Here is a 17,522-nt window from a genome sequence, read left to right on the forward strand (position 1 = left end):
CTCTTGGTAACGTATCCTAAATTTGCCAATGAAGTAACATTAGCTTTGCATATAATCTTTATAATGAAAGGGAAGATTTCTTTGATCATTTCCTTTACTCTGATGACGTACTTTATTTTCATCATGCTGTTACCAGTCGATTTAGTCAACTTTGACAGGGGATCATTATATCTACCTATTACCCCTCCACCGGGAAGTCTCCGTAATTTGAATCCAGTCGTATGGGGATGGTCATGATAAAATACAAAGACGTCCTCTGGGTGAACGAGTTTACTATAGACGAGAGAAATATGGATCCTTCAAAACCATATGTGAAATCTCAATGTAGCTGAAATAATGAACAACAAAAACTGCCATGAAAACAATGACTCCCTCCCCATTCTTCCCATTAACGTAACAAAAACATCCCACTCTAACCAGACCCCTTTTACTAATGCCCAAGGTTCCACTGTTCTCAGCCGTAGGGACTAATGTCACACATTTACCACTTTGCCTTTTATGTTCTAGGTTGCCCTGGGACAAGAAACTCCATTACCTACGCATGTTGCCCGGAACCGTATGTAGACGTAACATTCGCAATTGTCATACGGAGGCGCACCCTATATTATTTCTGCAACTTAATTCTACCTTGTGTGCTGATAGCGTCTATGGCCGTCCTGGGGTTCACTCTGCCCCCGGACTGTGGCGAGAAACTCTCTCTAGGTAACCAAATCTTTTAGCCCCATTGGACAATCACTTCCTTCCACTGTTATGACTAGATATTGTAACGTCTCTCTTTTATGAGTTCTCTAATCCTTGTTTATTATTAATTATTATTATTATGAGTATTTATAAATTTTTATGGTTTTTTATACTAATTTTATATATTTCCTTATTTATATTGTACCCGTATATTAGTATTTGATATTCTAGTGTTTAGCTTGGTAATGACGGGATTTTGACTGATTGTCCGTGATTACCGATGGTTATGACTGAGCAGTTTTGCCCAACAACGGGGGCAGGTAACACCGATTTCTCACGCCGGAAGACAGTGTTTTAAGGATCTCCTGAGGTGGTGAACTACTTGAACTAGGAGCCAGAGGGGAACAAGTCTTATGATTCAAAAGAAAAAAGAATTATCTCTATCAGTTCATCCTATGTAAGATTATTCCTGGCTCCTGGTAGCTTTTCCATCCCAATCCCTAATAGCCTCCCTCATCCTCCCTAACCAAGTCCAGTGACTCTCTTGATTTCTTGATCCGTTTGTTCCACCCGTTTGTGTTCTCTCCCATTGCTTCCTTCGCCGGTTTTACAATTTTTTGGTTTGTGAGTTTTCTTTCCATATATTATGACGCTTTTTGAGAAGCCATAAGAACCAAAGAAGAGGAAGGAAAGTGCCCAAGAGATGTGTGTGCCAGTTCGATGGACACGGATTCAGCTGATACATGATAAGAAGTCCTCATGCTTCCCAATACAAAGGCCTCAGTACGGATTTTAAGACGAGCCGCACTCCTACCCAGCTCCTCCCCTCAGGCTCCTCTCTTTCATTTTTTGTTTCACACTAATTAACGTTATTTTACAGAGGTTCCTGGTGAGCGAAACGTACTGACGTACCAATGCTGCCCAGAGCCATACGTGGACATTACCTTCGTCATCAAGATCAGGCGTCGCACTATCTATTATCTATACAATCTGGTTCTGCCCTGTATAATGATAAGCAGTATGACTTTGCTTGGATTCTCACTCCCCCCTGACACTGGCGAGAAACTGACACTAGGTATGGCCTTCCAACGGCCTCTCTGTTCATGCTTTGGACTCAACACCTCGGATTCAACACTTCACACCTCACACAGTGAACACAGTAACAGCACATGTCTTACAAAGGGCCCACAAAATCTGATAAGTGAACTGGAAAAAAAAAGAAAAATCTTTTTCTAGTAACGGTATCTAATATCTAATCAATTCGTCACTGAACAGCATACCACTGCTTACATCACTATGATACTGAAAGATATCTGAAAACAACGTGCAACATTTATAACAAAACATTTCCTATGCTGAAAAGCTCAACTTATGCAAGGCTTTCAGACATAACGACAACATTATTACCAAACACGCTACCATTACAGGCCCACACTGGCACAGTCTTGTCAAAAATATTCAAGCTTCAAAACTCAAAGTAAGCAGTTTGACTATATTGTTAAATTAATTGAGGAACAATTTTTTTCTTCAGATCTATCAAGCGAAGATGATTTTTGTACTTAAGCAGGCCTTTGGGAGACAAGAACAACACACCGACACTGACACAAAGACTCGTCATAGATTAGCCATAATGCCACATAATGAACATAATGAATATAAGTCAAATATATGCTTAAAAATCAAATTTGTCAAAGTATCGAGTCACGTAGGGTAGAATCTTTATGGAATTCACAAATGTCAGTGATATCACAACATCTGTAGAATAGATATGGGGCCTTTGAAAGATAAATATGGATTCATGCTTTAAAAATATCCAAATAACTACGAAGGAGTTAAATGGAGAACCTTACTAAAACCTCATTAAAAAAAATATATATATACAAAGCTCACTTTACACACACTTTAAAATCTGCCCCTAATATCAACTATCTAAATTAAACCACTGAGGATTAATGATAAAAAATATATAATACTAAAAAAAAAAAAAAAAAAAAAAGCTTCACCCATTCCTCTCAGCGCATTACTTTTTTTTACACTCGCCGCGGCAAACGATGACGTGATCTTGCCTTCGGAACAACTATATATATATTTTTAGTTCTCTCTGATTTCCTCTGATTACGAGTCGCCTTCCGTACCGACCCCTCTCTGATTTAATTCTTTTCTGTTGGGCTCGTCTTCTGAAACTCACAATAATATGCATTTCCGGAGCGCGTCCTTATGCTGGTTAAATCGTCACAGCAGAAAGAAAAATAAATAGTTTGATGATAAAAGATCTAAGAACCCACTCCACTCCTCTTTACCTTCATGCCTAATCTACAGCAAGTCCTCGATATGAGTACGATATTTTAAAACCATTATGAGTTTTTCCATGCAGACTGAACTTTAACTCCGGGGGTAAACCTGGCACTCTAAAGTAGCAATGCATCTTTAACAGGCAAGTTTTGTTTTAACTGCAAAAAATATAGTCAAAAAGGGCTACTTGTAACGAGGAGTCAGCTGTAACTTTCGATCGGTACCAAAGTCGACCTCCCCGTCTCGTCATTAACTCCTTCAGCCCAGTGACGTGTTTTGCGTTTTATCCTTGCCACCATCGGACGATTTTATTCCGCTTTGAGGGACCTATTAAGCTGCGAAAGGGTGAATGGACACTGTTTCATCACCCCGTCACTACAGATGGTCTCTCCAAAGCTTAAGAAAAATCGTCTGGAGATGTAGAGGAACAGGAATAAGATGGAAAACACCTCACTGGCTCCATGGGGTTAAGTTCCATTAAATAACCCCACAACCTCCATCGACCCGCCAAAGTTAATGAAACCCCAAGGAAAACGTTGCGTCACTTGCAATAATTCCTCCGTCCCCTTTACCTCGTCCTCGTCCTCGTCCTCGTCCCTCCCTCCCCTCTACTCCCTCCCTCCAAGCCTCCCCTCACACTGTCACTTCCCCCCCTCTCCTTCCATGGTCACAATGTCTGAAAGAGCAGTGAACACCTTTGAAAACATCTGCTTAATCAGAAAGTACGAATATTGGTTTTTGATCATGGCATATATGAAACAAAATTCTGCTCACCTCTTTATACAGTCAAATGGATGCTAAATAACTTAAGTATTTGTTCTCTTATTAATACCTGGCTTTCTTCCTTGCTCCCTAAGATATCAAAGAAACCAGCTCTTCCTGATATTCTGGCCTTCACTTATGGAATACTAAAAAGCTAAGTGTAGAAACGATATTTACGCCTGTGACAAACCCGACGTCTCCTCTCAGTTCCTCCCAACCGATAAATGAACCCATAACGAGAAGACAGAGGCTCGTATTATTAGTGGCTTTGTGGATCCCGTAACACCTTCTTTTAGTGACTTATTCTGCATATTTCACCTCCGTATCGTCTGGTATGTTACTGATCCCCAAAGCTTATAAAAAAACAAGGCAATAATACGCATGAGGATGTGAAGGTGTAGAAAGCAAATTAAATCGCTAAGGAAAAGGCGTTACGAAACTTCCCATGCCACTTAAAATACAGTCCAACGTCTGTCCCTCCCCGTCCCTGAACCCTCTCAGTATGACGACGCCTCTAGTGGTTTATTCTTGCTCCACGCGATTTAGTTCAGCTTGGGAAATAAATCTCATTTTGAGCAGGCGTCGTTTTTGACCACTTCACTTAAAGAGGCATTTCCTAAGTAAAAAAAAAAAAAAAAGATAAGAAAAAGAAAAACTGTTGCTAGTAAAATTAACTATAAGAAAAAAAGGCTTAAGTATACTGATGAGGTTAATCATACACACGAAAGAAAAAGAAAGAAAAATGGTTTAAAATACGCATAATCTAATCCAGCCCGAATCTCTTAACGATATGCAAGCGACAGAGTAGAGAGATCACACGAAAAACACGGCCTCAAATGACCTCACATTCTTGGGAGTTTATTATTTTTTCCCACATATATATATAGAAGGAAAACAAAGCATAATTTATCTGCCGATCATTTCTTATTAAAGTTACCCCCCTAAGAAACCTCCAAGTGTAAATATATAAACTTGTCATTCTCCCCAATGCATTAAAATTTGAGATATAAATTCAATGGCATAAATATCAGTGTTACCTCCCCCTGATGGATTTTTTAGCATAATATGAAACACATTTCGTTATGTTGAACTAAAATAACAAAGAGAAAAGAAGTACCATTAAAAAGCATCTTCTGAAGTTTAATGATAATTTTCCATGACGTATATTAATTTGTAGTAGTCGGTGTGCTTGGCTGTGTTATAGTGCAGATGTACAGTGTGGTGTGGAGACCAAGTCGTTCATTATCAAGGTAATATTAATTTCATTTTGGTTGAAGGAAGAACATGATTAACAATGATACTGCATGCTTTTTTATACTGCTTCTTCTGCTTCGTTTTGATTTCTCTTTTATTGTGGGATTATATTTTCGCTTGTATGGGTTGGTGTGAGCAGTGTTGCAGCATGAGCCAGAGTAGCAGTGTGCTGAGGGGTCGCCGCCCCCGTCTGCCCCCCTACCTCCTTGCATGCTTCGATGTTACTTAGTTCGCTGCTCACCTCTTACTATTGTTATTATTTCTCTCTCGGTTCTCACCCTCAGCAAACGTCCCTCATGGGTAGTACCCCTCTTGTTGTGAATACTTGCTGTATCTACTATATATATAGATATAGAGATATGTATATATATATTCTTAATTATGCTTATGTGTATATATGGGTATATATACATATATTATTGTATATGAATATATGTATGTATATATATACATATTTATATATAATATACTTACCACTCCGAAAAAAAAAAACACGACTTGCTAACAAAGAAAAGTAATTCAATTTGTTGCTGTGCTAAGCATGGCGGTCGCGGCTGTGCTGCCTCCTAGGTGTCAGGTGAGGCACGTCGGGTAGGCAGGCAGGCAGGACATGAGTAGTCACCATCACAACCAAGCAGTGAATTGGTACCACCACAGTCAAGCAATGTGTAGGCACTACAACACCCTGGCATCCAGCAGTGTGTAGGCACAGTCACAATTAGCCAGTGTGTAGGCAGTACCACAACTAACTTGTGTGCAGACACCACCACACTCGGGCACCAAACAGTGTACAGTATACCTGCCACGAAACCCAAAGTGTAGCTATCACAATACCCATCTGTCAAGCAGTATATAGGCACCATCACAACCCTTGATAGTCCCCCACGTAGAATACTTCACTAGATAAAGCCTTTCCTATACGGCACTATTTTTATTTGCAGCCAGTGGTCACTTCTCCCCTCGCCCTAAACTTGGCCTCTCAAGACAGTACTGAGACACCCACACAGGTGACCGTCTTCCTTTGAGACATCTGCCCTTAATAACATCTTTCTAGATAGTAAACTTCAGATTCTTTTCCTACCAAATTACATTTTTTAAAACAATTAATTAATCATAGTTTGGGGTTGAGCAACAAAAGTATTGTAGTGACAGCATAAGGGAACCAGTATGGCAGTAACGCATCGTAAAAGAAAGAGGCATTTGTGATAAAAGGAAAACACTTGATTCCTCATAATCTGCTTGAGTTACCTTGACCCTTGACTAGTTTTCGGCAATAGGACACATTTTCAGCTAGGACTTAGTCTTAAGGATTGCATGGTGGATCACAAATTCTAATGGGAAATACCCAACAATGTTAAACTAAGTAACGCATCTTACGCTATGGGATACGACATCAGAAGAGCATATAGAAAAAAAGAAGTGACCACCATCCTGTAATTGGTATATATGAATTTTCTTGCAGAGAAGCTTTAACCTCATGCATCAGGTGACTTAATCCATTGCTTATGCTTGCCCTCATGACAATATTATTCATTTTAGCGGAGACATTTCGTCCGAAAGGGGTCAGTGAAATCTATGTTTCACTTTCCTAGTTCGAAAAGTCCCTCCTAACTTAAATTACATCATCTGATGCAAGCAATGAGAATAGGTCATGGGGTGAAGGGGTTAAATTAGCTAGATAAGTGGCATATTTGTACGGCTAACGATCACGACAGACGAGGGCACTGTGTGTAGTACCCTTAGATGGGAACCGACTATCCCCCTCTCCCAAAGCAAAGCGGGGACTCTGCCTTAGGTGTTTACTGTATGTGTAGGCCTACCACTCTCATCTGGCCAGGACCCCCTCCCCAATTCCCCTTTAACCCCCCTCCCTCAGCCTCAGTAAGTTTCTGTGTGAATATGTACATCCCCTTGATAGCTAGATGCGGCGTTAAACCCCATTCAGAGAACGTCCATTTTTTGCTGTGTTCTTCCTGCCGCCAGATTATTTATTTAGGTTGGGAGAGAGTCCTGGTAATGAAGAGGTTAATGAAGGCTTTATCTAACCTCTCCAGCTCACTAATTCTCTCCTGAGCTGAATAAACTCGTCTGGAGTGAGAGACGATACAGTGAAAAATACGTCAACCTAGTGAAGTGCTTGACCCTTTCGCCTTCCACGGACGCTTTAAACCATGTTTCACTCAGGCCATCACAAGGTGATTTTGTTTGGCTGAGGATAAAGTCTAGTTGTTAAAGGGCTGAGAACTACCTTAATCAACCCTTGGAATGGCCGGACTTTCTTCACCTGAATAAAACGTTCTGGATATAGCCTGAATAACTGAAGAGTGTCCATGGCAGTGAAAGGATTAACCTGGAACCGAAACTGCTGGTGGTGATGGTTTTCTATGGTTCATGTTGTTGTTGGCTTAGGAGGCTTTCTGGCACCTCTTGACACCTTATTTCTGCATATGACTTTGATAACCTCATGTATGCGACATAACTTCTGTCGATACCAACCCTTACGTGATCGGGATATATATATACGTCCATGTTATCCAGCTGAGAGTGGGGCATAGGAGCTTGAGGATATTAATACCAGTAAAGTTAGCTTTCTCACGGTTCGGAAAAAGGCTAATACTGTAATTCAACTGATGCCAGATTATTTCATTTAACTGAGGAGTTGTTGGAATCCGACTGTTAAAAACTTAGATAATAATAAGGTATTATACGTAAAATTAATTACTAAGAAAGAGATGCCAGAAAGTGTGCTAAGGTAGCAAGAATACTAACCTCTGTGGGCGGAATTATTAAAACTGAGAGCGTGAAAGTGTGAACAAGCCCCTGTTTTTTAGCAATAATTTCCGAAGCCCGGGAAGAAAGAAAGCGCCTGATATTTTTGAATCGTTGCTGACTATACTATGTAATGTGGGATGCTGGCTGATTACATGAAACTATTACCGGTACAGGTGTTCCACAAATGACAAAAATTTGGGGCTTGCTTAAATTTTCGTGCATCCAGTTTTGATAGTAAGGATCTACATCCCCGCCACTCGTCAGCCTGCAGCCGCGTTCCTTCACTCAGTTTTATGTTAACCTAGAACCTCCCTCGTGACCTTATTACTCTTATTACTTTTTTATTGTTTTTGGATACCATACAAGCCATATATGATTTGTCGTTATGGTTATGTGTGTAGATTTTGTCTTTCGCTACCATTTTTTCAATCAAAGATATATATATATATATTTGTTATTATGGTATGCCCAATGTTTTATTGATTCTTGCACTTACAGTAAATATTTTAGCATTGATACTGGATCCATAGCCTGCATTTTGCTACCCCAAATGTGGATATGCTGTCCATGTCAGATTCTTTTATCATCAGCTCCACCTGGTTCAGATGTTCTCACAGGCCCTATACTCCAGCCAATCCCCAGATATTTTATTTTCAACTTGATTTTGATCCTCTGAAGACCATTTGACCCTGGCTACAGTTGGTGTTTCTTTAGTATCTAGATCACACCTCACCAGGAGTTTAAGAATACGATTTTTACTTCCTTGAAAGTGATCACCCATTGTGACTCCCATCTTTTGTACTGATCTTCTTTCGTACCAGGTATAGAGTATGCATTATTTATTCACACATTTTCCTTAGCATCAACTGTAGGTAGGTGAAGTGAATAACAAAAGAGGTTAGAGGTGCAAGCAGGAAAGAATCTAAAGAAAAGTTCATGCCCCTTCCTCCCTCTTGGCCCAGTAATCATGAAATTTTAAGTGAGACTAAAGTGGAGGAAAGAAGTTGCATGGCCGTTTTGTAAACTGTCATGGGAGATTTCTTAGCACCTTCACCTTAGCGATTTATTTCACCTATCAAACCTTTATATCTTCTTGACGTCTTTTGATATTGATTCATATTTTGGCAGTAACGTAAAAGAGGCTATCAAGGTGAAGTATGGTTAATTAAATTGCTGAGGAGATAATACAAAAATATCCTTGTTGAAAAAATACAATGTCCATAGGTTAACCGCCCCCCCCCCTCCAATACTCACCCATTTATTCTCTTCAGAGTGGTGATGTATTTTTAATTTTGTTTTTGCTTCTACCTTGCGATTTTATTCAACTGCAAGGAAAACATCATGTAGTGAGGGGCAAATATATATCCAATGCTTCTCTATCGAAGAAAAAAAAAAATCCTAAGGCGAATAAAATCGACTGGTAGCAGGAAGAATGAAATTAAAATCACATCGCCATGCTGAACGGTTAGGTCCCCCTCTGGTTAGGGAGTAAGGTCGAGACAGAAGGTTGAAGTTTTAGGTTCGATTTCTGGAGGTAGCCACAAACTGGAGTTCACCACTATGGTACTCTTATATATTCTTAAGTTTTATTAAATAATGCATCTCTAAACTGTCTCTATAATTAATGAAGTTCTATTTCAGCTTTGTTTGTGAGAATAAGAGATACATTTTGTTATTCTCACAAATATTAATAAAAAATACATAATGATTAATTTGGTCACTTAAATATCTTAGTTTTCTTTTGTTTTATGGTATGTATGGCAACTATTCATAATCTCTGTTCCTAACTCTCTCCTGCTTCATTCACACACTGGCCAGCTGGGGTCCATCTACCTTGCCAAGCCCCTGACACACACTCTGCTCTCGTCTCAGTCGTGCTGGCAGGCAGATGCACCCCAGTGTAAAAATTTCACTCTATAAATGTTGTCAGTTCCAAATGGAGTTTTTACGTTGCTTCTGATTTTGTTATTGGGACCTGGATTCAGAAACAACTTAACGACCAACGACATCTCGTAACTCTGATTCTGATTTGTAGGAAGAACAAGAGACATATATGGCATCTGCTCACTCTTTTCCTTGTCCTTCCTACAGACAGTTAGCTGTGGTATGTTTCCTCTCATAAACTAAGACTTGTTTTTGCAGAAAGAACAAGACTTGGAGAGATTCTACACCTTCCTTGTCTTCCCTGCAAGAACTAATTTGAGTTACGATATTGAGTTGATCGTAAGGTCGTCTGTGAATCCAGGCCGAGTTTATTTTTTTTAGTTTTTGTTGCTTTCGTTGTGAGTGTGTGGGAGGGTGTGGCGCTGCGGCCCCACAGCAGTGTGCCCTCCACTCGCCGTTCTTATGTATTATATCCAGTTTGTCTTTTGGATGGTGTTATTTTTTAAACTCGCATCTTTGCCTGGATACTAAAAAATAACAAGAAATCCCTTATTGTCTCTTCAGAAGCAGTATTTTGATATCATGAGTGAAGATGGAAGAAATACCTGCTACATAAGCTATAATATTGAATAATACTTTGATATATAAAACAAGCAGTAAATAAGTTGTTTGAAATATCTTCTTTGTTCGAAAAGAAGAGTTAAAAATCACAAATTAAACTACCTGTTCTAAACTTGCAGAAATAACAATTCTACTGTCGTTAACCCTATTCTTGAACATGGTATCCGCCACCACACCCGCCACGTCCGAATCGGTGCCACTGATAGGTAAACTCGGTGACGGATGACAGTCTGATGTACAGTGTCGAAAACGAGCGGTGCCAGAGATACGTGGGATGTTATATGAGGGAGTAGACCTAGACCATCACTTAGTCTTTGCCGAGCTATTATTTTTTTCACCAACAGCTGTTACGAAGCGCTACACAGCTGCCTCCTTCCTACTTATGACGGAACAGGATTGATTTATGATTTTATGAATATATATCTATATATATCATTTGGTTTCCTTCCCTAGTCATTAAGTTGTCTGAATTACACCCGAGTTTCTTTCTTCCCTCCTCCCCTCCACCACCCAAAATGCTTTCTGTCATACCTTAACCCACAGCTCTTGATCAACACTTTATATACCACCCTCGCTTCCCCATTCCGAGAGGAAAACAATGAGCCACTCACTCGCACTCCTGCCTCGCACACCACACACCACAGCATCACACAGCTCATGCATTCCATTCATGATGGTGTGGACAAGTGTGATCCAGTAAGCAATGAACTACAAGTGGGGAAGCCCATGACGCTTTTGTCTCTCTTATCTTTGCTTGTGTGTCACTGTCTCTTGATTCCCGTTATGGTCGTCTCTGTGTCCTTCAGTGATATATATATATATTCCTTATTTTGTGTAAAATTTGCATTTTACGAGTGATTAAAGCGCAGCATGTTTGCACGCACACAGTAGCCGTGCTGAGTGTGTCTGAGTGCCTTGTGGTGCAGCCCCTCACTCTCAGGCTCGTGTTCTAGGTGGCTCTGGAGATTTCGTAACACCTCTTCCTTAGCGATTTTCCCTGTACATTGCACATCAGTATCCTCTTGTATGTTATTAATGCAATATATGTGGATATTAAAGAGATACAAGTAAACACACAAGAGAATGTTAAGGTGTAATGATCAAAATGTACCGCCTAGGAAGAGATGTTACGAAGGCTCCTTTGCCAGCTAGAATACAGTCGTCACTCACACCTTGGCCTGCCCTCACCTCAACTCACCTCACCTCACCTCACCCGGCATCAGGCAGGCTGCGGCACCGGCTACCCCACGTGCTTTATTTTCATTTGACAGTTTATTCATGGTACATCATTTTAATATTAAATATTGACAAATTTATCTTAAGCGTAACAAAGAGTATCCATATAGAATGATAAGATTATATTAAGGTATTTTTCACTTAAACTTAAGTCAAAGAGTTATGGATAACCAGAGTTTTTTTACATGTTATTACTAACAAACCTCTCCTCCTGAACAGCATCTACTCCTTCCCTTTGGAATATCAGTAGCTCAATAATACTTATGTCTCTTTTCCTCGACAACACAAATCAGCATCTGCAGTAATCATGAATTAAGTCTCCTTAAAGTACTCCAAAAGCTATGCATTCTACTTAACTAAGATATTAATTTCAAAGCAAAATACATCGATGGTGAAATGGCTAATTACTAAGTGGATCATATGCGCTGTTGCTTCCTGCATGGTCAGTCAGTCCGTCACTTGCCTCTTGAAGCACACACACACGTTTCTGTGAGCGAGCGAGCGAGCCTCAGCGTGTTGAAGAGAGCGTGTAGGGGCCAAGTAGCTCACGACTCGCACCCTGAGGAATGGCACAGGGGGCGAGTTGATGTGTGTCTCTCTCTGCCCCTCTCGCTCCATCCCTCTCTACCCCATACCTCTATCCTTCCCTCTCTCTCGCTCCAGTCCCCCCCCCCCTTCAACAATCCTTCAGTTCCTCCTTTTACCTCATCCTCTCTCTCTCTCTCTCTCTCTCTCTCTCTCTCAGTCTTCTTCTTCTTGCATCCGACTTTTATTTCATCTCTCATCTATCTCTCTCTCCCGATCCTCTCTCGCACTATTCCTATGACTCCATCCTCTTCCTCCAACCTTCAATCCCTTTTTCTTGATTTTCATTCCATCCTCCCCTCAACCCCATCCATCTCCATCCTTTATCTCCATTTCACCATCCCAACTCTCTCTCTCTTTCTCTCTCTCTCTCTCTCTCTCTCCCTACTTCCTTCAACTCGTCCCCCATCCTTTCCTCACTCCCAACCACTCCCTCAGTCTCTTCATCCCCTTCTTCCGACCATCCTTCCATCTCTCTCTCTCTCTCTCTCTCTCTCTCTCTCTCTCTCTCTCTCTCTCTTCCATTACTTAATCCCCCATCCCTCGATTCCCCTACCCGTCCTCCCTCTCAAATTCCCCTGCCTCCCTTTTCCCCTCCCATTTCCCTTCCGATCCTCCCTCCATCCCTCTATCCCTCTCTCTCCCGACTGTTCTTCATTTCCTTCTTCCTTTTCTCCCTCCCTCCAGTCCGTCCTTCCTTTCCCTGTATTTGTCTTTGTCTTTCTCGTGAAGTTTGTTACCCCATCTCTCTCTCTCTCTCTCTCTCTCTCTCTCTCTCTTCTTTCCTCCCTCCCTCTCTCCCTCACCTCGGCCCACCACTCGTCCGAAACGGCTCACCAAGTTACAAGCAAATCGAAAATCATAATAAAATAAGAATAATTTAACCCTTTGGCTGCCGAGTACAGTGTTCATCTTTACTTCCGGCTGAGATTAATCGATTTTAATTCACCCGAAGACAAATCCGATGACAAAGAAAATAAAGAAATAACTCTAAATTAAAGAAAAAAGTCAACATTAACGTTATGACCGAAATTAAGCCTCGCCCTCTCTCTTTCTTTTTCTTTCTTGTTTAAGCTTATTCCAGACGATTATATTCATCTAAAGAGAATCCACCGCAGCTAAAGGGTTAAGGAAACGTCGAGAGTAGGGTAGTTCTTAAAGCCTTCCTGCATCTGAACTCTTTTGAAAATGTTTAAAAAAATAATCGAATACATTAGAGCGGCTTCAATTTTTTTTTAGGGCCAACAAGTTTAGCTAAGAAAAAAGTAATAAAGAAAATATTAATGGAAGATTTTTGGACAGGGTGAGACCAATTCATTTTTACTCTGGGAAAGAAAATTGTCTCTAAGCGGGTAATCTCTTATCTCTCTATCTCTCCCTATCTCTGTCTCTCATTCTCTCACAGCGGCTGCCATGACATGTATCAGTGTTTAGTTATTTATCTTTTCCATTTTCTTTTATTTTTTGTCTTTGAATTTCCGTTTGACTGAGATATTCTAGTCAGTGAGGTAACAAAGCATGTGGTACTGTTCTTATGGACTGCTGATATTAGTCTATGTAGTGGTATGTGTTAACCCATTGCCCTCCCCTCCCTGTACCCCGACCCCATCCCCAGTGCCTCTTACTTCACTACCAGCACCACTTCTCATACTACTACTACTAACATCACTACTCTGTCAACACTACTTCTATTACTACCATCATCACACCCACTGCCACTAGCACTGCTACTACTATCACCACCAACACCATCACCCACCACCACCATTACTACTACTGCTACTGTTATCATCACCACTTCCACTACTACTACCACCATCATTTTTAACTGCTTCAATACAAGGACGTTTCCTGGAGTTTTTGCTATCTCCAGACGATTTTATTCAGCCAAAGAGAGCCATCTACTAACGGCGGGGTTAATGAAGGTTGCAGCTACTCAGTCTACATCAGAAACTCTTAACCTGAAGGAAATCGTCTGGAGAACAATAACAAAACAATGAGTCGCCCTTGAGATGAAAACTGTTAAGAATTTGCTGACACCTCCACTGCCACTAGCATCCTCACCCTCAAGTTTGCTCTGTCTGTGTGTGTGTGCGTGCGTGTGAGTCCTCATATAGATTCAGGTGCCTTAGTCTTGAAATATGATGCACTCAAAATGTCTCTGTTATGCACTCAAACTGTCTCTAAAATGTACTGCATCTGACTATAACTTCTCGCTTCCCAAACATTTCAGACTACACAAAGCCCTCCCTGAGATAGAGTCTTGTTCTCGCTCTCTCTGCCCAGTCCTTCAGAAGACTGGGTTTTATTTAGTCTGAAATGTTACAAATGTAGAGCTTAATCTGTTTCTCGCATTTCTCATCTACTCGTTTTTACCCACCTGTCACTGGATCGGTCAAATCAAATCATGCTGGTTATTCTATGTTTCAGAATTAGCCTCAGGAAAAAGTGTACTCTGATTACTATGCACTATTAAATATCACTCACTCGCAGCCTCTAGCTTTTGTCCAGGGGTTGCCAGTGAGGCTGTGAGTTTGCCAGCGAGGTTTTAAGGTTGCCAGTAAAGTTGTATGAATGTTTGTAGTTATGAGGCACAATGAGTATTCACACCTCACTCACATGCAGCCTATAAGCTTCTATTCTAAGGCTGCCAGAGGGGTTGTCAGACTGCTAATGAGTATATTACATTACACAGTGAATACTTATCATTAGCTCACAGCTTCCAAACTGCCTGTGAGGTTGCCGGTGAGCATAAGACAACACGAATACTCACACTTCACGCACGCACATCCCCCTGCTTCTGATTTGAGGTTGCCAGTGAACTGTGAAGCACAGGAATCCTATGTCTGGACTCACTGTAGTAGTGCATGACCCTCCCTCCAACCCCACCCCAACCCTGCCAACTGCCCTCCCCCGCCCACCTCACATATACAATCCCCAGTGTACAAAGCATAAGGCCTCTAGCGTTGTGCATTATAGGTATATGTGTAAAAAAAAAAATAAGTAATCATGCATAGGAAATTTTACACATCCCTTCCTTAAAGAACATCCCTCCCTAAGATATAGCAGTTTGTGGTGGCGTCAGATTATTAAAAATTAAGGCACTTCCTTTCTACTGTACTCCTTTATATTTCAAAGTTGTCCAGCTTTCTCATGATAATCTGAATCATGTCAGCTTAAGTGGTTCAGTAATATAATGAGCTTCCCAAAGCCCCAGTACCGGACAACATCTTCCTACATCTTCAAAACTGCCATAATGTTTCCCCATTAACCTCAACAGTTCAGTGACTTTTTTTCTTTTTACAATAATCATGATACCCCAGACGATTTTACCCATCTGAAGAGGGATTTATAGTACAGAGATGGCTAGAACCAAACTCTGTCAAACTCTTCAGTAAGTTCTTTTTTTTTTTTCCCTAAACACAGTACAGTCGCCTGGGGAAGAAATGAAATATCTCTAAAATTATATCACCGAACTGAAAAAGGTTAATGCCAAATCTAACACCTTTTCAATCCCTGCCATTTGACAAAGCCACAAGTGACAGCCAAACAACAGCCCTGACCAGACTACAAAAAAACACGTTGGTAAAGCCTTGACCACCGCGCCTCCTAGACCAATGTAGCTTTTGTTTTCCGGTAGATTAATTCGCCGTAATAATTTTGCAACTAGGTGTGTCATAGCGTAGAGAGTAAGTATTATCGCTGCTTAGCCTAGATGTGCGCCTCCAAGTGTGGTAAAAATGGTTAGAAAGCTTCAGTAGACGTAAATCTTAGAGATAAATGTTGTCCTGTAAAGTATTCATGTCAGTCGAAAGTGAAGTTTGAACCAGCGCTCTGAAAAGGACGCACGTGTGGCGTCTTGGTATTCTGCAGTCACCGTACCTGAACCAGTGGAAGAATTAAGATATTTATGCATGTTCAAGGCAGAGCACCCTCTTGAATGTCCATGAAAAGCATAAAGAGGTATCAAAATTGTCAATGAAGTTTGCCAAATGAGCGAGAGAATATAGTACTGCATATTGTTACTGTTCATGCTGATGACTTTAGAAAGGGAATAAGTATCTTGTCAGTATATCGTTACTCACAGTCATTAGTGAATCCCTTCAGTCCTGCAGTTGAGATTGACCCAACAGCCACATAGAAAAGGCCTTCAGGAAGTTCAGTGCGTGATCACTTGCTGTTAACTAACGTACCTCCTCTTGCTTACCTCACTCGTGGGAAACACAGTTGACTTTTAACTAACGTCCCTCTCCTTTACCTTACCCACGGGAAGGACACTTAAATTATAACTAACGTCCCTCCTCTTGTTTGCCTCACGCGCGGTAACCACACTTGATATTAAATAACGTCCCTCTTCATGTTTGCCTCACCCGTGGAAGCACAATTAGCATAAGCTGATGAAAACATCACAGTAAATCTTCCCCAAGAAACTAATTAATTTTCTACAGGAATTATGCGTGGTTTTATGTTTTCCAAATGCCCAACCTTCACCTAAGATAAAACTCTGAATCGTTATAACACATAAGATAAATCATACGTTAAACACACAGAAAAAAATACTGATGGTCCAAGGTTTCTGTAAATAAAGCTTTTCTAACGAGGATTTTAAAGCGACTGACATAACCAATTAATCAACCTCGTATCGGCCACAGCAAAAGTTGATTTAAATACTGAAATAGTTAATCAGTAGCAAATTTAACTTTTCTAACTTGCCTAAACATCGCCTGCTATACGAGTGCGCACTAAATCTTAAACAGAACAATGCACAGTTTTTTTCCTAACTAACTCAGCCTAATACTTAGGCCAATAATGAATAGCCAATGTGCCTTTAAGTGATAGCAACCACAGTAACTTCAGTGATAGTTAGCCACAATTACTTTAGAGCCTCACGCAGCGGTAGCAATTTGAGCACTTGGCACAGCTGCACACGCCAGGCTAGAGGGCAGTTCTTGCATGAGCGCACCTCGTCCAAGAGCACTTAAAATGAGGACCTCACATAATTTTGAGCACTTACCAACAAGGGCTTGTATGTGATTAAAAAGAAGTTCCAAATTTAAGGTTTTCAGGGCCGCGCAACGACGACGAAGACAGACCCCACGCACCTCCTTGGCCGACGACTGAGGCGCCAATAATACTCTCAGAACACCTCATCATGCCCTTACCGATGTCTAATAACCCTAAATTACTAAATACAAGTCATTACAATATAAGAAACCCCTTCTACCCTTGTCCCCTTCTCCCTCCTCCACCCCCCTCCATCAATATTCCACCGCCTCTCCTCTCCCATTCATTAAATACCAATCAATATTCCATTCTTCTCCCACAATCCTGGATGAAACCAACTCAGTGTATATATAATTGTTATTTCCCTCACCCCATCCCGAACCCAATTCCTCTTGTCTGTTCCCCCTCCCTCCCCAAATCCCACTTTTTAA

At 40.9% G+C, this 17,522-nt stretch overlaps 1 protein-coding gene across 1 annotated transcript in view; it reads left to right on the forward strand.

Moving 5' to 3' along the window:
• LOC145409268 (neuronal acetylcholine receptor subunit alpha-7-like) overlaps positions 1 to 17,522 on the forward strand; it is a 383,585-nt gene that overhangs the window by 303,761 nt on the left and 62,302 nt on the right. Inside the window, exons 7-8 of the mRNA XM_080279749.1 lie at positions 508 to 702; positions 1,562 to 1,756. Of these exons, the coding sequence (XP_080135875.1) occupies positions 508 to 702; positions 1,562 to 1,756 (390 nt within the window). The remainder of the gene's footprint in view (positions 1 to 507; positions 703 to 1,561; positions 1,757 to 17,522) is intronic.

The sequence above is a fragment of the Coenobita brevimanus genome, chromosome 80, assembly GCF_032717465.1.
Source record: "Coenobita brevimanus isolate Jiangsu-jjx chromosome 80, ASM3271746v2, whole genome shotgun sequence".
NCBI classification, from domain to species: Eukaryota; Metazoa; Arthropoda; class Malacostraca; order Decapoda; family Coenobitidae; genus Coenobita; species Coenobita brevimanus.